At 37.8% G+C, this 27,632-nt stretch overlaps 1 protein-coding gene across 4 annotated transcripts in view; it reads right to left on the reverse strand.

The window, feature by feature from the left end:
• Nucleotides 1-5,941: 5,941 nt before the first annotated feature.
• The window catches only part of LOC132105863 (protein phosphatase 1 regulatory subunit 12A-like), a 77,604-nt gene continuing 55,913 nt past the window's right edge, over nt 5,942-27,632 (reverse strand). Inside the window, exons 10-27 of one of the 4 annotated variants that reach the window (XM_059511329.1) lie at nt 24,047-24,268; nt 23,820-23,908; nt 23,423-23,539; nt 21,907-22,053; nt 20,492-20,608; nt 20,262-20,408; nt 19,831-19,921; nt 17,840-18,019; nt 17,562-17,715; nt 16,798-16,925; nt 16,460-16,522; nt 14,642-14,658; nt 14,410-14,536; nt 14,214-14,318; nt 13,182-13,229; nt 12,106-12,156; nt 9,823-10,024; nt 5,942-7,572 (exon numbers count right to left, since the gene is read on the reverse strand). In XM_059511329.1, the coding sequence (XP_059367312.1) occupies nt 9,890-10,024; nt 12,106-12,156; nt 13,182-13,229; nt 14,214-14,318; nt 14,410-14,536; nt 14,642-14,658; nt 16,460-16,522; nt 16,798-16,925; nt 17,562-17,715; nt 17,840-18,019; nt 19,831-19,921; nt 20,262-20,408; nt 20,492-20,608; nt 21,907-22,053; nt 23,423-23,539; nt 23,820-23,908; nt 24,047-24,268 (1,938 nt within the window). In that variant the 3' untranslated portion in view covers nt 5,942-7,572; nt 9,823-9,889. The remainder of the gene's footprint in view (nt 7,573-9,822; nt 10,025-12,105; nt 12,157-13,181; nt 13,230-14,213; nt 14,319-14,409; nt 14,537-14,641; nt 14,659-16,459; nt 16,523-16,797; nt 16,926-17,561; nt 17,716-17,839; nt 18,020-19,830; nt 19,922-20,261; nt 20,409-20,491; nt 20,609-21,906; nt 22,054-23,422; nt 23,540-23,819; nt 23,909-24,046; nt 24,269-27,632) is intronic. The other 3 variants (XM_059511331.1, XM_059511330.1, XM_059511332.1) reach the window with 3 other exon arrangements.

Below are 27,632 nucleotides of genomic sequence, written 5' to 3' on the forward strand. Positions count from 1 at the left end.
ACCTCTCTGAGTACCCCAGCCTGTCTGTCAAGCCATCAAATGGTTCTGAAACTGCCATTTTATCATTTTCGAGTGTCTAAAATGCCATTGAGTGGATACTGATGTCCAAAATGAAATATTCAATATGTGATGCTAAAGAAATAAAGCAGAAATCCTTCATTGTTCTTCTGAAATGTTTTGAGGGGTGCAAGTTGTGTAACACAAAGAATCCTTATATACAGTATATATATATTACGCAGCACAACTGTTTTCAGCACTGATCATATGAAATCTAATGATCATGTGACACTGAAGACTGGAGTGATGACTGTTGAAAAACTGTATCCCTTAACCCTACCTCTAAACCTGTGTTTACAGAAAACATTCCATGTTTTGATTTAAAAACTTGTTTTTACACATCCACATACAAAGAAAAAACATTATATTTTGTTTGATTCTTCAACTGATTTGATTCCAAATATGTTCCTCAGAATTTAGGTTCTCTCTTCAGGACATAAGAGAACTCAAGACGAACGTAAGTAACTTGTTGCTTAAAGCCAGTAGCTCTTATGTTAATTTGCACCCTTTGGATGACTGGAATTTTCTAGTAGTTTTTCAGAGAATGGCTTGATGAGTCACCAACCCATTCAGCTTATACAATCCAAACCTATAGCAGATAACACAGAAGAAAGAGGGGGGTTGTCCTTGAATTTGCAAAGAATTCTTTAAGAAAAAAAAAACAGCTGGTGAACGCTTAAGTTCTCTAAATATTTATATAGAGATTTTATGGCTGAATTACTTCTTAAGCCCACCGAGCCATAGAAAATAGCTTTTCATTTAAATGTTTAGTTCACTGAAAAATAATTCTGAAATAATACAAAATAGAAGTCAGTGGATATCTTTTTTTGTGTGTGTTCAGCAGAAGAAAGAAATACATATAGGTTTGAGACAACATGAGAGTGAGTAAATGATGACAGGATTAAAATATTTTGGTGATCTATCACTTTAAGATCTTTCTAGCTGGTTCTTCTCAGTACACACTGGCAGAGATAACTGAAAGAAATCTTTAGGGGAAACATGAAGGTGCCTGTTCTATAAATAGCCTGTGATGTACAGACTAGGTCCCGCTAATGCATTTTTAGAATGTTTCAGTTGGCTTTGGGGAAACTTCCTCACAGCACAAACACTCATCTGTCACTCACTGCTCTGACTCGTTGTCCAGCACAAACTTTACTTCCCTTTTAAGTCAATTCTACTTAGCAGTCCAACAGTGCATTTTCCAAAGGGGCAGATAAGTGGAGAATCACGCCCACTTTGAGAATTAAATTTAGTTTGCTTTCTTATCAGTCAGGGTCTTTTCTAAAAAGATGTCTGATATGTTTGCTTCACCAGAGTGACTCTATCTAAAAGAACTCTTTTAGGAAATATTGAAAGCAGACCTTCAGTTTAGATACTGTCTTTGAACCGATTTATTCTTTTATGGATTCTGCAGTGAATGCATAAAAATTTGCAAGCAGATATTTGTAAAATAATCTACACCCCAAGAGAACAAGTATATGGCATTTGGCATCTTTTGGCATTCATGTGGTATCTGAAACCTTCAAACCACCGATTTCATTCATTTAGTCTAGAAGTAAAGACATTTTCCTGTGTCATGAGACGCGGTTCACATTTCAATTAAAAACTGAAAATCACACAGGATTAATATGACAATCAAAAGTTCAATGGCTACAGAAATCTGCTATTACTTCAGGTGATTTGTTTTCACTTTCCTTATGTTTCTACCTCTTTGTAAATGGAAACACAACTGATATTCATGGAATTTTTGACATGACTTCATAGTTGAACCCTGCTGCATTAAAGTTTATATATATATATATATATATAGTGGCTCCAAAAAGTATTTGGGCACTTAAGTCACATTTAAAATAAATTAATGTCATTGCATTAGATATAAGTTCCCAATAAAAATTAAATAATATATAATAATAGAAATATATTAATAACTGAACCAAACCATTGTGTGCTTAAAAAGTGTTTGTGCTCATTTAAAATAAATGCTACCTGGCTTGGTATTTTGTTATAAAATCCTTAGTGTGTCCAAATACATTTTGAGGCCACTGCGTCATTTTTAATATGAAATAATTAACAAGCATGAGATTAATAGCATCACTGCATACTGCTGGACATTGACCGATCACATGCTAAATGGTGCTTGTCCTACAGTGTCATGTTATACTTGATTAAAAACTGATTTAAACAGCATTTTGTGATTCTTTTATAATTACACATATGATCTTATCATTAGCTTAATCTTAACTATACTTAATGGGAATATGTGTACATTTCAATAGTAATTCGTCACATCGCAAGAACATTTAAGTAAAAAAAGTGACGGAAAATGATGAAAAACCTCTCGGTTTAATTGCTCAGTTTATCTGCACCAGAATGTAAGCTTTCTATTGTTCATTGTCTTTAATGATCATCACAACTTCTATTCATTTTGACCCCCAACAGCGTTGTAATCTTTACAAAGTTTAGGCCTGGCCATTCCTTCCCCTGTCTGTCCTGTAACGGTGGACCATGACCATGCCATCTGCTGAGATGAGTGAGGGCTGGCAAACTGGGTCATTGAGATTGTTCTGTGTGCCGCCCATATTTTAACTGCTCAGATCGCCTCATTTCTCTGAGTTGGTGTCCTTGGATACTCCTCAATTAGTTTGTTAAACTATTGTCAGCATGCTTCCGTGTTGAACAGAGTCACAGGAACGCAAAAAAAAAAAGTACCAGCTGTACTCATTTATTCACCCAGTGCAAAGCATGTATTATTAAGACACAAAAGCTGTAAAACTCAGAAAGTCTGTTTCAGATACTTTTGATGCGTTTCTTGATGTTCCAATAAGCTGTCGTGCTCTTCTGGGGGTGACCATGTGATTTTAGTCATGGACTGAAATGATTAAACTACCAAACGCTTAAGGCAACACAATAACAGTAATCTTGCACAATACATAACTTATCCAGTCAGGTTTGAACTGTATAGTGACATGTTTTCTTAGTCATCTTCTCATGCTTGTTGTTTGAAGGAAGATGTTTGATGTCACAATCAAAAGTCTGCAGCGCAGCTGAACTAGATTCAATTAATGTTCTAGGTTTAAAACAAGTTGAGCTCAATCAACAGTTTATTACAAACAGTCACTCGTGTAATACATTTGGGTTTTTGCATAATGCTTATCACACACACACACACACAAATCCCACTTTTTGTGCCTATTTTGTCCTTGAAAAAGTGAAAATGATAGTAGAAACAAAAATGTTGGTTACAGTGAGGCACTTTCAATGGGGCCAGATAAACCTTGGTTATTATCTGGTTCTGGGTGGAATTTCTCTAGTATTTTTTTGTAAGTTAAAGGGTTAAACGACATTGTGTGATCATGACAGGAGTTTAAAATGGGAAATAACATTGTACAGTCATTAATTAACACATCATGTTTAAGCACAGTTTTCATTTTATGTTTGTACTGTTAGGGGTCTTGCCCCATAGACCTCCACTGTAAGCGTATTACGGTAGACACGAGTCTGTATGTTTTTACTAACCGAGGGACCAGGCAAAATTATTTTCTATGGTAATTGACAGCGTGCCATGGATGCAGGAGAACAAGAGATGAGCCTGGACTCTGGAGGCCGATCTCTGGGTGTGCGCCAGATATTCAGCTGCAGCCCACCGGCCTGGAATCAGAGGGTCCTGATGTGGTTCAGGCCACCGCAGATAATTGACTTTTAGCCAACTAGATGAGTAGAAATTAAAGGCGGCGGGCGATGAGAGTGAGGTCAGCTGGGGAATAAGTCCTCAAATATCCTAAGGATCTGTAATTTTGGTCTCATTACAGGGAAATATACTGGAACAATTCAGCGGGGGAATGTTGATTCAAGAGACTGAACAATGACGCGCTGCCTGACGGTCCACATTCCACCACATAAAATCACTAATCTCACTCTAAGGGTCACAATTATACTTAAGACAACAATTACGAACTCAAAAATGGTGTATATGTGATTGTGCACACATTCAAACACAGGTAAATCTGACGAAATGTCATTACTTGTTGGTATTTTACTGGATATGTATTTATTTATGGATATTGCTCAACCTGTTTTGTTATTGTTTTCAAAAGACAAAGTTGTTGCTGAAGTGGCCATGAAGGTGGAGCCCAGGAAATGGTGTGAGAGAGAGAGAGAGAGAGAGAGAGAGAGCAAAATTAAAGTATTAAAGCAAAATAACCAAGAAAAGGGTTTTTTTATGCTCAAGAAAAAAAAAACTGAAGCAAAAGAAAAAAATAAGCACAGTAAAAGTCAACAACAACAAAAAAAGACAAAAAATATAGTACTTTTGGCAGTCAAATCAAACAAATTAAGTATTGTGTATTTTATGCATATAGCAAATACTGCAGAAATTGTACAAATACGGCATTATGCATCTGACAGACAACACTACTTCTCTTAATATTAGAACACACACAGTGCTGACTACTAAGTGATTCATGATGATTATTCTTTATTTCTCTTGCTAGTACCAACTTCATTCAGCAAGGTTTGATGAATCAGTTTTTTTCCCCAAGCAATAAAATACTCACATTGAAGTTTTCCACAGCCTTGTGTGCCTGTATATGAATTGCTAAAAATCGCATAACTCAAGTGCAAGCATGAAATGTTACATGAAGTACACACTGCTGCAACTGATCCAGGTCGGCCTGCTGGTGCAACTCGCCAAAAAATTCAAGTGCGGAGTCGATTTGTTTCTATAATTGCTTTGGATTCTTGTATTTTTTTCCTGCTTTTAAACCGGGAAACACTCCAACTGATCGTTGTCCCATTCTTTTTTGTCAAGAATCCCATTAGAACAGTGAGCTTTCAGGTAGAACCAGAAGAATGGAGGGAACTCTAGCAGACTTCTAAATGGAAAAAATAAAAATAAAAGACAAAAGTCCCATTGCATGACTATGTGCAATCACTACCCATACAGGCTTTTAACCTCAAAGCATTATTGCATTACTTGAGCTCTTCATGCCACAGTGAGAACATGCAGCATTCGACGCCAAACACATTTTTCAATGCAGTCCTACAAGAAATGACCACTATTGTGGTTCTGTGAGAAATGCTCAAAGAAAATTCCAATGACAATTCAAACAAAAATGAAAACTGTCACCATTTAACCACCCTCATATAGCCTTAAAAAAGAAAAAGTGCTATGATTTTTAATTGATGACAGATAGATCGTTTTGGGGTGAACTATCTGTTTAGTTTGAGAGGTTTTATCTGGGGACAAATGCCTTTGCATGAGAACGTTAGGTAATTCAAGCCCCAGAGGAAGAAGCAAGCACAACATACTCGAAGGGTTCACATAGAGAAATGCAAGCCTTGTGTAAGATTAGGAAAATAAATAAACAAAGACCTCACGACACTCATCAAGCAACGCTTTTCCAGCATTTCCTGTTAACAAAAGCAGGCCAGGTTGAGCGGATATCAGACAGGCGCCATCCAGTGGTGCTGAAGCTGATGTGGATTTCACTTTCAGATTTACAACAATAATAATAATAAAACAAAAAAAAAAAACAGCATCTCATTTGCAAAAAGTAGAATTTCTCCTGCATACAGAATTTGACCAGTTATAAAACATAACTAGTACTCAAGTGAAAAATGCAGTTTTTAATTCAAAGAAACACAGGTTTAAGGTTAACACCCATGAGCCATTTATTCATTGTTATGTATTTACTTTATTTTTTAAGCTGCAATGCAAGATACGGCACTAAAAAAATATTTTAGAAGCATTTATTATAATTGGCACTGGGTCTGAACAGGCTGAGTTTATTACATTTAACAACAGTCGACTGATTCTTGCATCTAAAAGTGCTCGATTCAAAGAATGTCAAAGAAAAAAAGAAAAAAAAAGGACACAAAGCAGAGGAATTTTTACAATGTACAAGTTTATTTTAATTAACTCTCAGTGGTTGGTAGTCACAGCACAGCTTGCACGGATGAAGCCACACATCTATTTTACAAGATCATGGGAAATTTAAAAAGAAAAAAAAATTATATATATATATATTAAAAACCTAAACCAAAGAGGAGACAGCTGACAGTCCAACTACAGCGACATTTTTTTTCCAACTACAGTATTTGAAGTAAAAGGCCACTGAAATGCATAAAACGGGTTTCCGATGCATGGACTTCATCTGACGCGGTGGCAAAAGTTGGCTAAACCGGACAGCAAGACTCCTGACATGGCATTGACAGTGCATGTAGACATTGTAAAAAGGACTGGGTTAGCAATATCTAGGATCTTCTTTTTAGTGACAACACCTTGGCTAATACTACAGCTTAAAAATAAAAATAAACAGGAAAAGGACACAAAAAAAAAACAGCACTCTTCCAAAGATACTGAATCAAATGTGTGAAATGTAGTGAAGCAATTATATTATTATCATCATCTTACAATTACCATGAACACTTATAAAACTCAGAAGAACTGAAGAGGGCGGCTCTATTGTTATCCAAATGAGATTTTGAGCTATAAAAGAAGAAGTTAATAGTTAAAACACACTTTGTCCTCAGGAGTTGGTATATTTCAATAGTAACAGACAGGGAACCATAAACGCATGCCATGTGCTGGTCTCAAACGATACATACAGGTATATACAACTTCACTCAGTACCTGCTAAAACAACGTGAGGAGTACAAGATATAAACCAACGACTACACTACAAACTCAAAGAAAGTCGGGGGGGGGGGGGGGAAGGAAACCGCGGTGAAAGAGTGAACATTCTTAAAGCATTTGGAGAGAAAGAAACGCTTATATTGCACATAAGTGACAGCTTCGGTTCCATGAGGTCCACCTAATCGGTGAAGCCAGGGGTCCGTCGAGAGAAAGAGAGAGAGGAGGAAGTGTGCGGAGCATGCGTGAGAATGCTGGGAAGTCTTCTGCTGAGAGACAGTGCCTCCGAGGACGAGGCGGGACTTCTGGCGCCATTCGGGACAGGGGTAGAAGGAAATGGAAGGAGAGAGCTGCACATCGCATAACACATCTACACAGGAAGAAAGATTAAAGAGCGGAGCAAAAAAAAAAAATCAACGACAGCAAACAAGAATTAAAAAATAAAAAGGATAGATCACAAAAAAAAAGAAAAAAAGGAAAAAGTGTGGCACAAATAAAATCAGGTGTTCTGTGACAGCCAAGAGAAATTTGATGCAAGTGACGTATGTACAACTAAGGCTTATTGGTTCAATAGTCTTTCGAGGCTTTCCCCGCCCGCAGTGTTCAATGCCAGTCTCTGGTCTAACGCTCTTCCTTAGTTCTGTAAACGCAGTGGTTCTGTGTGAGTGGGGAGGTGCTGGAGCCGAGAAGCGAGGGGAAGCTGGGGACCGACACGGAGCCTTCTTGTCGCCGTTGTCTGGTGTTAATATCTAGATGTGCAATACCGTTACTGCCGGAGGTCGTGGGGAGGCTCGGGTCTATTTGGAAAGCTTGCTTATGACTCGGATCAGCGCTCCGTTCTCGTCCTTTAGTCTCTGGTTGTCTGCTTTCAAGTCTGGTAGCGTCTGGAAGAGAACAGGAGAGGGACGGGTTAGATTAACGGACAAGGACGAGTGTCGTGTTGTTGGCGTGGCTCTGGACGCTGATCTTTGAGGATTCCTTCCTTCCTTCCTTCCTTCCTTCGAACAGCACTTCTTATTCAACACAACCGTCTTTTTCAGTGAAATGGTGACTGTGCCTGATCAGGAATCTAATCTAATTCTCTAAATTTTCTATCTAAAATTTGATATTTGCTCTGAAATTACTTAAAATAAAATATATATATAAATATATTTATTAAATAGTAATAATATTACACATTTTAGCTTTTCTTTTTTTTTTTTTGGCTGTACTTTGGATCAAATAAATGCAGGCTTGGTGAGCAGAAGAGACTTCATAAAAAAAATAAAAAAAAACCACTTAAAAATCTTACAGTTCAAAAACTTTTGGCTGGCAGTGTACAGACACTCACACATCAAAATGGTTAGAATTATATCAGCCAGCTCTAGCAAAGACATGGCACCATTTGGCTCTAAAATCAGTGGAAATGAGCCTCCATTTCTAAGTTTGCAGATTCCTCGTCACCAGAACCAGCACCATTTTAGTAGAAAAGATCCACACACACACACACACACACACACACACACAGATTGCAGTTCAATGGGAAACCATAGCCATGCACTCTCAGATAGAGGGTAAAGATGAGGACAGCACTCAGGCCAGAGCAGTCCTCTCTCTCTGTACACACACAGAGTCCCAGTCCTTGTGTGCCCTAGACTGGACAGAATAAATGAAGGGACCAGAACACAAGAGTGGCTCAAAGTGTTCGAATAAAGCACGACACCGAGCGCTACTCAATACCGATCCGCTTCAGTAAAAGAAAAAGAAGCAGCTGCGAAAAATGATCAGTTGGGAGAAACTAGCTAAAGTAATAAATGAAAGTCATCTTAATTTACACCCCCTCCCCACACCCCCTCTTCTATTTTTGAACAACTAAAGGAAGTTCAACAAAAGCATTGACTTCATTCTTGGTTGTTTTTCTTGCAAAAAGCCATTACATGAAACAAAGCAAGAGTCATTTGGACCCCTTTTATGGTGCCTTTTTTGACCATTATGGAGTTTTACAGTCCCAGTAAGCTTATTTCTTGCTAGATAACTTCCACAAAGAAAGTCATACAGGTTTATAACACTATAAGGGGGAGGAAATGATGAAATATTTCTAAGAAAGGCAAAACATTGTGTCCCAGTGAAGAACTTTAGATGTTTTGCAGGAACGCAAAGAAACAACTTCCTGGTGATAAACTTGCCACTGACAATTACATTTTAACGATCTAATGATACTTCCCAAGAGAGAGGATTATAGTTTGAGTACTGCAGTTGTACACTGGAAAAATGCATTACACACACTCCATAAAAACTGTAAAATTAAGCCACAAAACATACCCGAGTAAAAGAAACAGAACTTAAAAACCTAGAAGAAAATAAAATAAAAAGTAATAAACTGTTTGAGGTCTATCGGCAAACAGAATGAATCCAAAAATGTTTCTCATTCTGTATACTATTGGCTAGAATAGATTGTGCTAGAAAAGCTCCGATGTAATTTAAGTGTTTGCCAGTGACAATCTGTGGATTAAAATGCATGAGTTTCCACAAGCCATGCAACCCAGATTAGCCTCAGGCAGAGCATAAATAGCAGTTCAGCTCCAGAATCAAAAAATATCTGCGACTATGGGTTATAGGGGGGGGAGCAGAGAAACTACATTTGATTTCACAAAAAAAAAAAAAAGTCAAGCACCTCATGCAAGATGCCATAGTCATCCAAAAGGAATTGCACTTCACTGCAACACACTCAAGGGGAGGGGCCAAAAAAGTTCAAACAAGCACAAAAAAACTGAACAAAACAAAAACAGTACAATTTATTACTAAAAAATAAAAGTGTTTTAAAAATAGCAGGAACTGTGTGATTCATATAAGTGGTGTTTAATAAAAATAAGAATTTTAGGATAAATGTAATTTAATAAAAATTCTGGGTAATTATCAATTAAATTAATTCAGGAAACATGCCACTTGTAAAATGTAACTTTTGAAAAAAAATTTTTTATGTTATGCTTTAATGACGACGTTTTAGAACTGACAAAAAAAATCAGTAATTTCTAAAGTACAGACAATGTACAGTATTTTATAGATTTTTTTTTTTTTTAGCAATAATGGTACTGTTTAAAAAAAAAAGCACAGGAGGAGGCGGAGCATCAGCTCAGACACAGGCTGGCACCTGCCTTTATATGGGCGTGGGCGGAGCTGAATGGAGCATGAGGAGGGGTGTAAGGGGAGGTGGGGGCGGGTCTACAGGTCTGCGGCGGGCAGGTGGCTGCAGCCCTGCGAGATTTTGGAGAGCACGCGGGCCAGCGCCCTGTTCTCTGCCTGCAAACGCTCGTTATACTGACGCAGAGACTGCACCTGCTTTACCTGAGGAAGATTCTACGAGAGACAGAAACACAAACAACCACAGAGGAGAAGATGATCCACATCACAAATAAATGCAAAAAAATTAACAACGTACTAACGTAAACTGTTAAAGTGAACGACAGACCACTGAAGGAAAAAAACATGGGATCTCAAAAAAAACTGAATTGGAAAAAGATGTGCAGATGCACATACATTCACTTAGCTATGAATAGGGACATTTAATAGACTTAATGTAAACTTCAGCACACTTCCAAGTGGACATTAAGATGGTATGAAACAAAACTAAAATTAAAAAGCTAAAAAAATAGCAAGACATTAGCTGTAGGGCTGGGATAAACGATTATTTTTTAAACGATTAATCTAGCGATTATTTTTTCGATGCATCGATTAATCTAACGAATAATTTTTCAGCCCGATTTGATTTCGATTATCTCCCCATTAATTGACTACTAACAATTTATACATGTTGATTTACATATCTGAATGAAAAAAACATCAATTCCTTAACATTGCAATATATGTTTATTGCTCTTAAAATTACAAAATAAAAGACTGACTAAGAATGCATTACTTTGCACTTGTATAGAGATACATTAGCATTCAATAAAACCTTGAAGCCTTGAAAACACATCGCTTACTGAAACAAGCTTACTGAACACATAGGGCCTAGCTTACTGAAAAAAGAAGTTCTTTCAGATGAAAATAACAACAACTTGATGTCTAGTATTCAATAAAAAAGGTCACCCAAAATACTTGTTTAGAGCAATTGAAAGAATACAGTATGTAAATGTAAACTTGAGGGCTTTAAGCTAATACAGAGAGTGCTTTAAAAAAAAAAAAAAAAAAAAATGAACAGTGAGAGCCAGCAGCCTGTCATGGAGAAAAAAAATCTCCGAATGCTCCACGTGAAACTTTGGCGTTCCGCCCTTTTTCTATCGTGTCTAATGATTTTGGTTAATATGCACGAGGGAGGGAGAGAGCAAAAAGCGCTCGTGTAGTTTGAATACTGTGGTCATCGATGACCTCGACGCGTTGTCCCAGCCCTAATTAGCTGACATCATTTCTTATTAAAATTTAGATTTAATAACTACTTTATGAACATTTATCAGGCAGAATTTAAGAGTACAAGATAATAATAAAAAACCTGTAACCACATAACTAGCAATTTCATTAGCAATTTAAAAAAAGTGAATACTGAATAACATTAGTTATGGAAAGATTTAGAATAATGGAATTTTAATATATATTACGACTAGCTTCCGTAGATTTTTTTTTTTAAGCAAGCTGCTTTGTCATTATAACAAGTATCAGAAATATCTTTGAAAATAGGGGACCCTTGGAGTCAAAAAGATTCTATAAATTCTATATAAATTCTAAATCACTTACTTTGTAGAATTTAAATGATGAAAAGGTATATATTGGTTTTAGAAATAAGGACATCCTCTGATTTTAACAAAGATTCAAATGCACACAAATTCACACACAGACGCTTAAGAAATGGGTTGAATTCAGTGGGCAATATAATACTGAAATACAGAAATCCATCATGTCACAGAAAGATTAAAACACGCAAACCGAAGGCTAGAGAAAACGTCTGACATAACCCTTCCACACATACACGTCTTTTAACTTGAACTTCTATGTAGTCACAACAAGCATGCATTTACACAACTATCACACATTAGAAAAAGAGCCAACATGCCATAGAATATGCATGACAGGAAATAGATTTGAAAGAATGTACAATATAACTGTATGGCTGAAACCAGTCAACTGGGCCTCATAACACACTATGAAGCAGAAATATTGATATAGTACAAGAAAAAAAACAAGAAAAACTTCTCTCAGTCTCATATACGAGCCTTAACCAAACAGGGGGGTTGTAGCTTTTGGTACACGTTATATTTAAGGTAATCTATATGTTAGCATACTCATTAAAGCTGAAATAAATAGACTAAGCCACAAACATTTCTCCAAAAATAGAACATAGTTCACTTAAACATGCAAAGTTAGAATAAAGAATTTTCATTCTTGTTTTTATTGATATTAATGATGCACACAACACACACACACTTTAAAAACAAACAAAGTACCTTCAGTTCCTCCTCCATCTCAGAGATCTTCCTTTCTAAAGCTCTTCTTTCCTGCAGACACACACACACACACACACACACACACACAAGTCAGCACACAAGCCCATAAAACACAGAAACAACTGCATGATTCACCATCACTGCAAACAAAGAACAATAGAGAATGGTGGATGCATCAGGTGAATGGATGTCAACACAGAGAGAAGTGAACAAAGTGAAGGGAACCACACACTGCTTAGTGAAGCGGATCAAGAGCTAAAAATAATAAATAAAAACAGTTCTGTTTATTAATGCTAACACCAGGTCTGAACACATAACTGTAGTTTCATTCAGTTAATTAATTAAAAAATATTTTAAAAGTGTATTGAAGCTTAGCAATAATAATAATAAAAAGGTTCAATAGGCGTATATAGGCATATGCACCACATTTCAACAACAGAGCAAGTTAGTGCATAATTCAAGGAATAATTTCAATAATTGTAAATGATGTTAAATACTGTAAATGGATGTAAAAGGAACCAAAAGAGCACAGAGATGATGTTCCACACACATGCAGATACAATGTTTGAAAGAGAAACCACACCATTCTCTATATCGATCATGATATATTATTCTTTTCCACAAGTCTGGAAAGGTGTGTCGCTTTAGTGATTTAAAGAAAAGAGTGAAAGAGGGATTGTGATTGGCTGATGGGGTTTGGTTCTAACCCCTCGGGCTGTGAGAGGCACGTGATTCAGCCACTAGCAGAGCTGTAACACATGAAATTCAGGTTAAACGTTACCCAAGGCACCCAGCTGAGCCCGAGACCTGCCTGCAACCTTCAGACATAAACCAGTGCCGAACAGTTACAAACCGGTCGGCCGATGGAGGCCAGAAGTCAGCATTTATCTGGATCAGTTTGTAAACATCTCCAAAATCTCAGCGTTTGAGTTGCAGTATGCTGTTATGGGGCTTTATCTATAAACGATCCTTTATGGATTCAACGCCTCATCACTGCATTAGAGTGAAGTACACATGCCACTGGAACCATGATTCAATACATTAAAACTCATCATTCAAGTAACAGTTGTTTTTACCCTTTTCTCCATCTCCAGCTGTGATCGATCAGCAAAGCGCTCCTGCCTCTGCAACACAAAGCACACGATGGATGAGCTCATGACATTTCAAATCATTTGTCATTTTCAGCGTTTTCTTGTTAGGATTATTATTATTCATTTTTAATCATTTTAAAGAAACCGCAATCACAAAAAGCTTCCAGCCTATTCTACTTTGTTTTTCTGGCCTGGAATCATATTGGTTAAATTAATTTGGATTAATTCGGATTATTTATTTATTTGATTTAATAACCCAGCAATTTCAATTTCTAAACTTAAACTCCCACTTTAAGATATTTCCAGGTTTTCTATAACCGATGCAACAAATCACTGTTACAGTATTAAAATCACAGTATAAATTTTAACCAAAAAAAAAAAAAAAAAAAAAAGTTTTTAGGTGAAAAAAAAAGAAAAAAAAGTCAAAGCTGCTGATTTTAATTGTATTTAATTTGTAAATAATATTTGAAAATTCAATCATACTTCAAAGTTTGTGGCAACCGTCTGATCCAACAAATCAGTGTGAGAGAATTAAATCGGATTCATTTATTTATTTAAATGTAATGATTCTAGTCATTTCTTTCTGTTGATTCTAAATTCCATTTTTTTTTATATTTCCAGGTTTTCCACAACTGAAGCAACACACTGTGACAGTATTACAATTACAGTATAAAATGTTAACATCTTGGGGAAAAAGGTTTTTAGGCAATTGAAAAAAGTTGCTTATTTTATTTTATTGATATTTTTATTTTTTTATGTTTAATTTGATTTCTTTCTTTTCCCAGCCTGGAAATCATGCTTGAAAATTTGCTCATATTTCTAGGTTTTCCAGGACAGTGGCAACCCTGTCTGATGCTACAAAGCAGTGTTAAGAGTATTATCATTATCACAATTAATTTTATTGTAAAAGAATGAATTGTTGGTATTGTTTTCTGCAATCAATGATAAAAAAAAAAATACTGGTGTCTCCTTCAGTGCAGATGATATTTGGGCAAAGTCTCTCAGAAAGGATCTCACCTGTGTGGCTTTCTCCAGCTGCAGTTTCAGGTCTGCCAGCTCCATATCTGTATCACGTAACTGAGCTTTCAACTTCTCATTTTCAGCTAAAATCTGCTCATAAAGCTGCAAGTGGAAAGAGCATGTTGGGTAAACACTCAACCGGTAAGGAAGCCACCATTTTATGGGGCGTAATCATACAGTGACAAGTTTGTACCTTCTTATAATCAGTGGTGTCGTCTCTATCGAAGCGAGAGTACGCCCGCCGGCTCTCCCCAATGCCACGGCTACTCAAAGGCTCGTAACGGTCGAGGGAGGAAGTACTAGTAGAGACAGGGTCATACCTGAGGGGGGAAAATGATGGATGCTTATATTATCCATTTGTGTTCTCATAATAAGCATGAATACAAGTTGCTCTTAAGTGACCTGGTGTGTTTTGGGATACATACCTGGATAGTCTGTCACTCTGTGGATGTGAACAGAGAGAGAGAAAGTTATTACAAGGTCTGTTCCTGCTGTCAATCGATCACATGCTCATAATGCATTTAGTGTGTCTGTTTGTATAGTGTCTAGACTACCAGAGCGTCTAGAATGCAGATTATCAATTAGTCTGGGATGGATTGTGTCGCTCTCATTCCTGGCTCTGATGGTCTTTAATGAGAGTCTGCGTGGGTCCGCAATCTATCATTTACCGCTCTACAGTAAAGGACGTGCTTGAAGACATCTGGGTGTAATCCATTTGATTTTGTCCTGATTTGTCATGATTCAAAAGGTTCGGCTTCAACACGAGTGTCACATTTATCAAGGTGGAAGTAAAAGGACTTTGGTCAGCATTCCCTCCTCCTCCCGTTTCTTTTCTTCCCCTGAGCTCTGAGACCTCTCAGCCCTGCTGGGCTTTTCTTCATGAATTCCTGATCAGCAGCCAAGACTTCTGGGTCTGATCTTATTCCCCAGCTGCTCAGAGCACACACACAGGGTTTTGGAATGACTTTGGAATGGCATAGTAGCCACTATTTTTGGAAGTCAGAAGTGTGCAGTATGCATACTGTGCACAATGTAGTATTCCATATGCATGGAATTATTACCATTTGACAAAATATGGAGTATTCCACCACAGCACATTATGTGAGACACAGTATCCCATAAAGCAATGATATCTGATGTGTGTGAGACTAATTTTAATGTTTCCAGCCCTATGTAATTACTGGTTAAGTAAATTTTGTAATCATTTTATCTAGACTGAACTTGACTGAATGTATATATATATCATGCACACATATGTGTAAAACACTGGGCCGGGAGCAAGTACGAAGCCGGAGCTCAGAGTCTGGGCTGTGAGAAGCTCTCAGGCAATGACCCATGAGACAACGCAGCCCACTTCCTTTAGCTGATTGCCCTGGTAGCACACTGAAGCACTCAGCTTTGTGTCAGAACTTCCTTTTCAATACAGAACAGCACACAGCGAGGAAATGTGTGCTATTAAGCGAACAAAAAAAACAGCTGTCTCATAAAGAACCCACAGACCCCATTAGATTTTCTTTCATATTACGGCCCGCGGAACACTTATCATTTGCAACCATCCAACCAAAAACTGATCTTTAGCTCTATTCGGCAATATTTGAGCTAAATTTAAACAGGATGACATGCTGTAACAAGCGCACTTGAACAAAGGGTTGTAATAGGAGGATGATTCGAGACGTCCAGTTGATACGCACAAAATATTTCCGGTTCTTCTTCCACTGACCCAACAGTCAACAACAAAGCTCTGTCCTACTGTTTCTTGACCTTCCGGACTCAAACAAACGGTCACCACTTTTGAATCCCTCATTCCCAGTTTTCCGCCCAACTGCGTGTGATCTGGTTCCTGGATCACATCGACACAGGATATGCAGGATATTTATCTTATCCTCACTGGAATCACAATATAACTCCAGGCACACCAATACTAACAGATTAAGTACACACTAAACGCAGCTCATGTGACTAGCCACGTAGCTTCTTTTATCGCGTATTCCTGTAATAGGTGACAGTCTTTCATTTTTAAGATGACTAATGCTGCTGGGACAATTCCAGGAAGTTGAAGACAGAGGACAGTAACGTGAGTGAATTGTTTGTCCTGCCAAACACGAAGGTAAGTCAGTGTGTTCTTTGACTAAACAAGGTGAAAGACAAAGGAAGAACCTCAAAGTCCTTCAAAACCAAACTTGGCGTATGTCTAACAGATACATGTGTGTTAGTGGATGCACTGTAACTGATGTGATGTTCACCTGAGGCTCTCCTTTAGTGCTGCCTTCTGAGTCTGACGGCTGCTCTGGCTCGTTCTCGTCGCTCTGTAACATAGAAATCAATTTCGAATTCCACTATATTTCAATTATAAAAGGGTCCAAAATTAAGTCGCCAATCACCAAATGCACGTAAATGCTTTGGCATGAAAATAGAATTGAGTTAATGACCAGCTGGCAGGTAACTTTACTTCCTGGCCAGTTGCAATTGCCCAATCAGAAGTAAGTAATCCGGAGAGGCATACAATGATTGGAAATATTTATATATTTATAACCATCATAGCTATAGAGCAAGTTTGTGTGAGTGTGTAAAAGTTTCTTACATCCATAGTCAAGAAGGACACTCCAGTCGAGCGTCGTTTCTCTCGAGGTCGTCTGCGGTCGCGTATAGAGCGTGGCTGAGACTTGTCTTCAGCGTCCTTGTCGTCCTCTTTTTCTTTTCTATCAGTCTCTGGTCAGAAAACAGACATATGGTTGAGAAATGCAGTTCACACACACACATTAACTTTCACAACATTTTCAAATGTGAGAAGAAATGTTTTTTGACCAAATCAGCATATTAGAATGATTCAGGATAAAAATCTAATTCACTGGAAGTTTTCAGACCTATTTAAAACCTACACAAATAAAATTAATGTCCCTGCAGAATAAAGCAATAAAATAATGTCTCCCAGATACTTTTACTTAAATAAAATAGAAATAAAAAATTGAAATTGAAAAAAAGAAATTGAAAAAAATCCTCTTTATTAACAAGAGTAAATGGTAGCAAGCACATGAATGCAAACTGAAGCTTGGCTTAGTCTGCAACCATAAAACCAAAGCCCCATCACTTATTTTCCTTCCTGTGCCACCTCACTCGACTCAGTGCACTGTAACCTTTTCAGGACAATGAAGAAATTTGCACTGGGGGGAACAATTCATATCATTACTGCTGTACATTGTCTTAAAAAGTCAAGTTTTGTGACGCCAGAAATACTTAACTTTCCAAAAGCAGGCAAGTTTATTGTTTATATGAATAAAACGTGTTCTTTTGTTCGGCTGGAACATGACGTGGAAATGACTTCATGAGGTTGTTGGTGTGCTGTACCTCTCTCCGTGTCGCGTGAGGTGCGGCTGTAGGTGTAAGTGAGACCGCTCAGGCTGTTGGGCCGGTTCAGAGAGGAGGTGCTGTATAGAGAAGAGGAGCTGCTAGACGCGGAGGAAGGCAAGGTGGTCGAGGCCAAGGAGGTGCTCCGGTACTTCTGGAGGACAAGAAAAAGAAAACAACTCATGTGACATAAAACAAAAAAACTAGAGTAGACCTAGTCAGAATTCCCCAAACTGCACTGTTCTCTGTGACCGGGAACAGGAAGGAGTTTTCCTCACCTCTTCAAAGCTGCGGTAGCGTGACCTGTAGTCATCCTCCTTGGTCTCGGTCTCTTTCTTCTCTTCTTGTTTCTCCTTGTCCTGTTTCTCCTTCTCTTCTTTCTCCTCTTCTCGAGGCCATGTGGGACGACTGCGACCGATGGTCTTCTCTGCCTCCTGGAGATCAGTCAAGGTCACACCCTGGAAAAAAGAAGAGTGAGAATCATGTCATTCAATACATACATATACACATAAGTTTATTTGCAAATACAGATAACTCCATTTTTATTTGTATTATTTTTAGAAATCATGTTTTTCATGTGCATTCCAAGTCATATCAATCAAACTGCAGTTGGGTTGTTTCGATTGAGTAATAATAACTAAAATACAGCTAATTTATAAAAGTTCATTGAAAGTTGTTTTTATATATAAAGTTTGTTTTATAGCAAAAGCAGATAACTCCACATTTTCAGTTTCAGAGTTAAACAAAAACACTCGTTTTATCTTTGTGATCTCATCTGACAATGTAGACGCCTGACAAACGTTGTTGTTGTGATCAGACTGTATGGAAGTGATTACATGCAATGCACAGAGCTTTTCCCTCACCATTGTAGCTTGCTGCTTTTGCAAAATTCTGTGAAAAAAATGTTCCAGCTTTTATGCATTAAAATTTGAACTCGCGGGGCCTTGTAAGTAGACAATATCATGTTGACAAAACGTGTTTAGGGTTATGTGGAGAATAATGCACAGCACGCAGTTATTTATTTATTTTTTTTTTATATGTATTGATGTTTTTATATGGCGGACAGATCACCCTGGAGCCCAAGAGTGATCTCCCACTGAAGCTAAGCAGGGCTGAGCCTGGTCAGTACCTGGATGGGAGACCTCCTGGGAAAACTAGGTTGCTGCTGGAAGAGGTGTTACTGAGACCAGCAGGGGGTGCTTACCCTGTGGTCTATGTGGGTCCTAGCGCCCCAGTGTAGTGATGGGGACACTATACTGTCAACGAGCACCGACCTTCAGATGAGAAGATAAACAGAGGTCCTGACCCTCTGTGGTCATTAAAAAAATCCCAGGATGTCTTTCGAAAAGAGTAGAGGTGCCCACTGGCCTCTGATCATCATGGCCACCAAACAGTCCCATTCTCTATTGATTGGCTTCATCACCCTGTCTCCTCTCCAGCAGTAAGCTGGTGTGTGTTCTAGTGCACTACGGCTGCCGTCGCATCATCCAGGTGGATGCTGCACACTGGTGGTGGATGAGGACATCCCCCCTCACAATGTAAAGCGCTTTGATTTCATAGAAAAGCATTATATAAATGTAATTAAATTACTATTATTATAATTATTAAAGTGGCATTTGTCGGTTTTTGCAAATAACATATGTAGGAATATACGATTCACTCAACTCACGATTCCATTTATTTATTTATTTATTTTCCAAAATGGGATTCTAGAATAAATTTTTTGGGCATAAAACGGCATGTTTCTTTGTGAAATTGAAATATAACATTATGACAATATACTAACATAGCGCTTGCATATTATTGTTTTTTTGTTGGTTTTAATTACCTAAATTGTTTTAACATTTTATACAATAACATTTTTGAATAATAATTATAAAATAGAAATCTTTACATGTACACTGTAAACGGTCACAGAAAGGCATTTTCAATTTGCAACAGCTTCAAACTTTTTTCACTCTTTACATTCAGAAATTACAACATGATCATGCAATATATAAATCCAGTAAATATTCAATTATGGTGTTATATGTTGAGCCCTTAGTCTCAACCAATAAGGCCTTGCTTTATTTTGAATGCTGTAAACAGTTATTTCTCCCATAAATCCCTGCCACAATGCAAATCTCAGGATGTAATAAATTCCAGGAAGCATATAACAAAACCGAAGAAAGAACCAAGAAATAAAATCTTTTGTAAACAGCACTGAGTGGGTCTGTCTATTATAAGAGAGACTTCCTGCAGAGGCGTTTAGATGATTGTCCAGACTTGCCTGTGTGGACCTCCTGGACTGCCGTGCCTGTCTGGATCTGGCTTTCCTCTGAGACTCAGACTCTTCGTCACGCACAGGGGTGAGGTATGATCTACAGACACAACACAAAGAAACCAAATCCTCTCAGTTAAATGTCGTCACTCTGACAGCTTAAGCAACATGGCTCTTCAGGGCAGCTTTAATGAGAGGAAAAAAGGCTTTGGAGAATAAATAAGACAGTTCTTCTTTAATAGGAGCTGCTATATAATACATTGTTTAAACTGAATTCAAATGCTGACACGTAGAATCTAAATAAAAGACAAAAACATCCTACTGAAGAAAACATCTATTGTGTCGTCTGCTCTTCTTTAAAGTTACCAAACAGATCAAGGTATACTGAGTTTAAGCAATGTTTTCCACAAAGCAAATGAAGTATGAGTGTGTGTGTGTACCTGCGTCTCTCTCGTCCGTCAGAGCCCAGCACAGTTCCAGTAGTGGAGGTGGTAGTGGTGGTGGCTGCAGTGTTGATTGTGGGGATGACCGCGGCCGACTCTTTCTCCTTCTCCTTTTCCTTTTCTGTACTCTCTTCTCCCCAATACCTGTTACGCATCAACACAATTTACTAACAGATCCCAATCGGAGTGTTTAGTTCGGATGTTCAATTTGCTGTGCGTGTTGGTACCTGGACAGCAGGCTGCGATGTCCGGTGGGTGAGGTAACAGAGGTGGTGGTGGAGGTCGTTGTTGTGGAGGAAGAAGTGGAACTTAAAGCATCATCCTGCCTCCTTCCAAACGATCCGCTACAGAAACACAATCAAGAGACAAAACCAAAGATAAGAGGAAGAAAGAAAGTTTTCTCAAAAGTACCACCACAGGAGAAAACAGGAAAGAGTGCCCTCATTCTGAAAACCCGAGCAAGATCCGTAGTGAACAAAGCAAAGCAAAATAAAACAAACCTGAAGCAGGTCCATAATGCACAAACGAAAAATAAAATGAAAAAGTAAACGTAAAAAATATTTATAGAAATTAGGGCTGGGTGATGCAAAGAAATCTTTATTTTTTTATACTTCTGACAATGTTCTATATTTAATTTAAAGCACTGCTTTATTTGCATTTTTTACATTTATTTAATGTTTATTAATCTGACAAATATTTAAATTAAGGGTTAGGGTAACTGAAGGCACATTTTGCTTATGTTTCCACCACTGAAAAAAAAAAAAAGGTTATTGTGAATTTTCTCACAATTCTGTCTTTCTCATAATTCTGAGATATAAACTAGCAATTGCGAGTTATAAAGTAGGAATTGCAAGATACAAACTTGGGTTTACCGTATTTTCCGCACTGTAAGGTGCAACGGATTATAAGGCGGACCTTCAATGAATGGACTATTTAAGAACTGTTTTCATATATAGGGCGCACCGGATTATAAAGTGCATAGAATAGAAGATACTGCAGTCAAACGTTTGACTGGGTTTGCGTTATGCATCCACTAGATGGAGCTGTGCTAAAGGGAATGTCAACATTTTGACAGAGCGCCTTGATCCATATATAAGGCGCTCCGGATTATTAGGCGCACTGTCGTTTTCTGAGAAAATTAAAGGCTTTTAAGTGAGCCTTATAGTGCGGAAAATACGGTATATCTCGCAATTCTGACTTTTTAAGATGCAAGTGCAAGTTAAAAAGTCAGAATTGTGAGAGATAAACTCGCAATTCTGAACATATCAATACCCCCCTCCCCCAAAACAGGATTTTACAAATCGCAGAAAAAAATCTGAAATGCAAGATATAGTCTAAACTCGTTATTCCGAGAAAAATAAAATAAGAAATGTTTTATTAAAGTTTTTATCTCAGAAAAGTCAGAATTTCAAGATGTCAACTCACAATTGGGTGAAAAATGTTTAATATAATTTTAATACATCACCCAGCACTATATTCAGTCCATTCTAATGTAAAGTAAAACTCTACACCCCATAAGCAAATAAATCCCCAGACAGCAGGAATGGCAAGAAGCTACGTGTGGGGAACACAAAGACACATGGACATGGAGTGTGTGTGTGTGTGTGTGTGTGTGTTTGCTGGGCGGTGCTCGGGCTGGTACCTGCGGTGAACGCTGTAAGACTGGTAGTAGGAGGAAGGCTGCTGCCAGGCTTTAGAGTTGTTAGGTTCCAGGCTGGAGGCAGAGGAGGATTTGGCAGGCAGGTCACGAGAGCTAGACGTGCGGCCTAACGCTAGCGTGTGAGACGTACTGCCGTGTGGGTGTGGCGGGGTGAAAGAGGTGTGTTAGCAGGGGGCAGACATACATGAACACTCATAGACAAAACGTTACATATATGTCTGAAGCACTGACTGGCTTGTGAGGGGCTCGGTTTCTTAAGTCATATTTTGGGATGCAAATAAATAAATACTTATCTAGAAACCATAAACACACTTTATGAAATAAAGACAAAACACTCCAACATGTTTTTTGTGTTATCAGAGTCATTTGGAAGATATGAAGTTGTTGTTTTTTTTGTTGTTGTTGTTGTTGTTAATCCTTCAGACCAGAGTATTCAAATTAGGGAAACATTTTGGAAATTTTATTAAAATTCTTATAAAGTTGGCATGTGAAGTCTGTATGTAAATATTTGTATATTTAATAATCATTTAAAACATTGAATTAAAGTATGGTCACAATTTGATTTATAAAGACTGATCGAAGATCATGATACTCATTATTCAGAATTTTTTGTTTTATTAACAGCTTGAGTGTGAAACTGTAATAAGTAAAAAAAATCTGCGTATAGTTTTGACTTAATATTATAACTTAAACTTACTATCATTCAAACGTTTGGGGTCAGTCAGATTTTTCAATGTTTTTGAAAGAAGCCTCTTATGCTCACCAAGGGTACATTTATTTGAGCAAAAATACAATAAAAGAGTAACAATGTGAAATCTCTTTACATTTGAAAATAACTGATTTCTATATTTTACATATTTTTCAAATGTAATGTATTCCTGTGATGCAAAGCTGAGCTTTCAGCATCATTACTCCAGTCTTCAGCGTCACATGATCCTTCAAAAATCAGCCCAATACGCTGATTTGGTGCTCAAGAAACATTATTCTCTTCTTATACATTATTATTAGCACTGAAAAAAAATTCTGTTTCTAAGAGTTTGTCTAAATCGTCATTATTTTCAGGGTTCTTTGATGAATAGAACTTTCAAAAGAACAGCATTTATTTGAAACATCAATCTTTTGTAAGAATGTAAATTTAATGCAATCTTGCTGAATAAATACATTTATATGTATAATATATATCTTATTGACCCCAAGTGACAATGTCAATAAAGACATATTTTAATATCTAATATCATAATTCTTTTTTTTAATATTATAATATTTAATATCACAATTGACTATACACAATATAAACGCATTTATGAAAATACTGCTGCCTCTGTATTTTAGGAATTTCTATTAGACTTATACGCGTCTCATGCAAACTCAAGACAACAGAAGCAGCTATAAACCCTTGTTTAAAAGTGAAGCAGCAGGAAACAGCGACCCGCTTTCGCCCATCTCTTTGAAAGTCCTTGCCAGTAAAGCCAATCGTGTTACTAGAGTAAAAGCTAACCTGCGCTGATAGCTGGAGGTTCTGTTTTGTGAGGCGGTCCCGTCGCTGTTCTTCAGGTCTTCTTCCCAGCGTCTCCTGGTGTACGAGCCGCTACGTACCAAACTAGCAGCCGAATCCCTGAGAACCACAAGCTACAAATAGTACCTCTGATTCCAGAAAACCATCATTTACAATCCTAAACTAACTCACTTCTACAGAAAATCGCTCCTAGCAGTTGGAGAAATACTAATAGAAGACATCTGAGTGTGTACGGGACACTACCTAACCCTTCTTTAGTAATATTCTCCTCAAGGACAACATGAATGTGGTGCATAAGCCACAAAAACATGCTACACTTCAGCTTGTGATTCTCATACAGCGACACACAACATGGAGCAGCGGGAGGTCTGTTCTTTACCTGTTTTCCTTCTCGTCGATGTCTGATGTGCTAACGTGTCTCCTCGGGATGGTTGGTGCAACATACGCCAGACGTGTCTTCTCCTTCTCCTGTGAAGAGGAGATGTTGTGGAAACAAGACTGTAAAAGGAACTCGAATTGAATTCAAAACATGTCCTCCCTTCCAATAACAAGGTTTACAGGAATATTTCCCCCCAAATTAAACAATTAAACTACACTCTAGTAGACCTTCTCCTTGTCTTTATTGTCCAGTGAGGATGAGAGGCGAGGAGAAGAGGCCGAGCGCATCACCCCGGCTGTGTCCTTCTCTTTCTGTGCCTCTTTAGTTGTGCTGATTTCTGCCAGTGCTCCGTAACTGCCAGTTTTCCGCAGGCACAGTCGCCATGATGCAGGAGACTCATCCTTCCTCTCCTCCTCTTTAGGAGACCCCTTCCCTTCAGGTGTGCTCACCTGAGGAGAATAAACAATAGACAGAACAATCTTGTTGTACTTCCAAAAACGAGCTATGCAGTTTCCAGTTACGGTATGTCAACATATGAGAAGCCCAAATTTCAACCGTATAATATTTTGATCACGGGAATGTCTAGAGCATGCATTTTTGCAGTGATGGTATGTACTAGACCACAGACAGCACACATTGTTAAACAACAGTAAGGGTCGTTCATGTGTGCAGGAGAGAGAACGGGGCATTCGGATCAGCCTGACAGGTCAAAGCAGGGCATAAATAAAGGAGCACAGGTCTGTAGGGCTGGGCAACCTTTTGACATTTTCATGAAATAAAATATAAAAAAAAAAATTAATAATAAAAAATAAAAAAATAAAAATAAAACACACACATGCTCTGAAATGGTTAAAACTAAACAAAACCCACAAGCTTGTTCTTCAGGAAATGTAATGGTCAAAACAAAAAACATAACTCTCCATTTTAAACTGCCACCAATATAATATAAAGTATGCTTTAAATATTCTTAAAACCATTTTAATAAAAATTTGATAAATTTGCAATAAATATAAAAAAAAACACAATATTTTATAAACAAACAAAAAAAAATGAAAGAAAAAAAAAAATAGAAATACCAAATAGTGGTCAAAGTAAACAAAATAAAAACTATTTTAACACATTTAAAAACGGTTTATATTTTGTGTAACATCTTTCTATTAATTAGTTGCTTATTAGCAAGAATATTACTTGCATATAGGCTGCTTATTAGTACTTATAAAGCACATAATAATACACAATGTAATATCAAGCAGCAAATTAGAAGTTTGAGGGAAAAGTCAGGCTTAATGCTGCTAAAACTCAGAAATAATAAACTTCAAGGGAAACACATGGAGACCATTTTGAACTGTTTAGTGGTTTTCAAACATGTGTTACAATTGTTTACTTGAAAGAAAACTAGGCTTAAGATGAGTATACTCAACAGCAACACAGATGACAAAACCAAGCATGCCCCGTTTCAATCAAGATGTTAGTTTTTGCTAACTCATCAGCATCCTGGTGACCTGTTAGGGTTCAGAGTCGATAGTCAATGAATTCACCTTTCTCAAAGTACACACAACTTTGAAGTCACCCAATCATATTTAGTCCACCACATTCATATATAAAACTACAACACAAATGATTTTCAACAGAAAACAGCACATCATCACAGGCACAGCCTCGGCTGACAGCGACAACACCATGCAGTGAGCCAGTGACAGGAAGAGGAAATGGTCTTAGATTACGCAGTTATCTGACTGGTTAGGGACGAGGTCATGTTGGGGAACTTATAGGGCGGGCAGGAAGAAGGGCGGGAATCACAATGCTGAACACACCGAGGGCTCACCATCGCTTTTTTGGGCATAAATGAAATGCCAGTTTTGCGCAAGCCTTGACGCCACAACGCAGGACAGCCTGGCTCCCCCCCAGGCACAAGGGCAGTAATGTTATCAGACTAAAACCAGCCAAGACAACAGCAAAGATGAGTAGAGAGAGAGAAACAGATGATCGTGAAGAAATAAAGGAAGAAAGAACCTCTTAATGAAATAAATCAAAAAGCAGCAGCAGCAAAAGAAACAAAAAAGTTATATGACACACAAGTGACCGAAAGCAACAGCAAAGAAAAATAAAAGGAAACGTTTTTCCCTTGAGTTTTTAAAGTTTTATGTATACACGACAACGTTTTCAAAACGATTCGCGTTTACACATATCCGCAAAAACTGAGAAAAATGCTGTATTACATATGCCAGGCCAGTAGTTGGTGTTATTACCTTGTTATTAAACAGTACCTGTAGGGAAGTGACGATTATATGTTGTATATGATGCGTCTCTGCTGTTGGTTATAATATTGGTGAAGTAAATCCACACTTTGAAGAAGCGTTAGCAAACTCTTGAGCATCAACAACAGTACCATTTACTCCTCCACTGTTGTGTATGTTTGTTCGTGCTAGCCTTTAAAATTAACACGTACTGCACATGTCTACATACCTAACATGTATTACCCACACGCATGACGTCACCATTACCATAGATTGTATAAAAATATGGACGCATTGTCCGTGACGTCACCCATAGGCTTCCGAAGAGCGTTTTTGAAACCAAAAGTGGACTGAGCGGGCCACGCATCACTCCTGGGTAATCAAAAATGGGCAAAACGGTGGGAGCGGGTTGCTGAAACCACACCCACCTAGTGCGACAGATGTGACTGCAGCAGCAATTCACCTGTCACATCAGTGGCCACGCCCTTAATTATGCAGAACTTTAAGGCTTAATATAATTTAAACGGATGAGTTTTACCCTTGTCACGAAGGATAACATTTGCAATATAGATCGGAATAATTTTTTGTACCAGGCTGTAAACCTGCTGTATAGCCTGCTTTCTGCTGTATAGTTGGGCATTTTAACATGGGGAGTCTATGGGATTGATTCCCTTTTGCAGCCAGCCTCTAGTGGCCAGTTGATGAATTACAGTTGAAGTCACTTCCGTTTAGGCTTCACGAGAGAGTACCGCTTGGTGTTTACATGGAAATGATAACTGTGGCATTTTCAAAAACTTGCACTTTGAAGCCGTTTTCAAAAATATACGTTATCAGTCCCCAGTAAACGAACAGGCAAAACGCATGAAAAAAGTTTGCAGTTTTTGGCCAAAAATGCTGTCGTGTAAACGGCCCCAAGATGCAATTAAAAAGCAGACTTTTATAGCACCATTTGTCTCTGAGAACAATAAACAAATAAATTAAGAATAATGATTTACATTTCACATTATATTTTATTTTATATTACAGCAAATAATGTTTTATTGTACATATCTGGGCTAAAATATATCTTGTGTTGCACAACAGCTACTTTATTTTATTTTCTGTCTAAATAAAAGATGATTTAATTTGATTTTAATAAATGAATTAGTTGGTAGGTTATGACATAGTTTGGATCTCACACTGCTAGAACCATGTTCTACCAGCTGAGCTACAGGAAGACCTAAACTACAGAGAGGACACATCCTTGGAAATGCAATTCTTTGAATACGTTATAAATATACCTTGAAGTGCAAATTAGAGATGCACCGATCGATCCGGCCAGGGACCGGAATTAGCCAATTTTCCGAATGATCGACCCGGATGTAGTCGGCATGGATGTTCTTCACTGTGAGTGAAGAAGACACAAAGTTCGCAATTTGTAATATTTGTAAGTCAAAAGTTAACTGTGGGAGAACCACAGGTCTCGATTAATGCTTCTCTGGGGCAAGTGTGAGAGAATTTTACTAGCCCGACTGGACAAAAAGCCTTATTAAAATGCCAATAACAAAAACACCAAAAAATTCCACACGAAAGGGAT

This window comes from Carassius carassius, chromosome 26 (assembly GCF_963082965.1).
Source record: "Carassius carassius chromosome 26, fCarCar2.1, whole genome shotgun sequence".
NCBI lineage: Eukaryota > Metazoa > Chordata > Actinopteri > Cypriniformes > Cyprinidae > Carassius > Carassius carassius.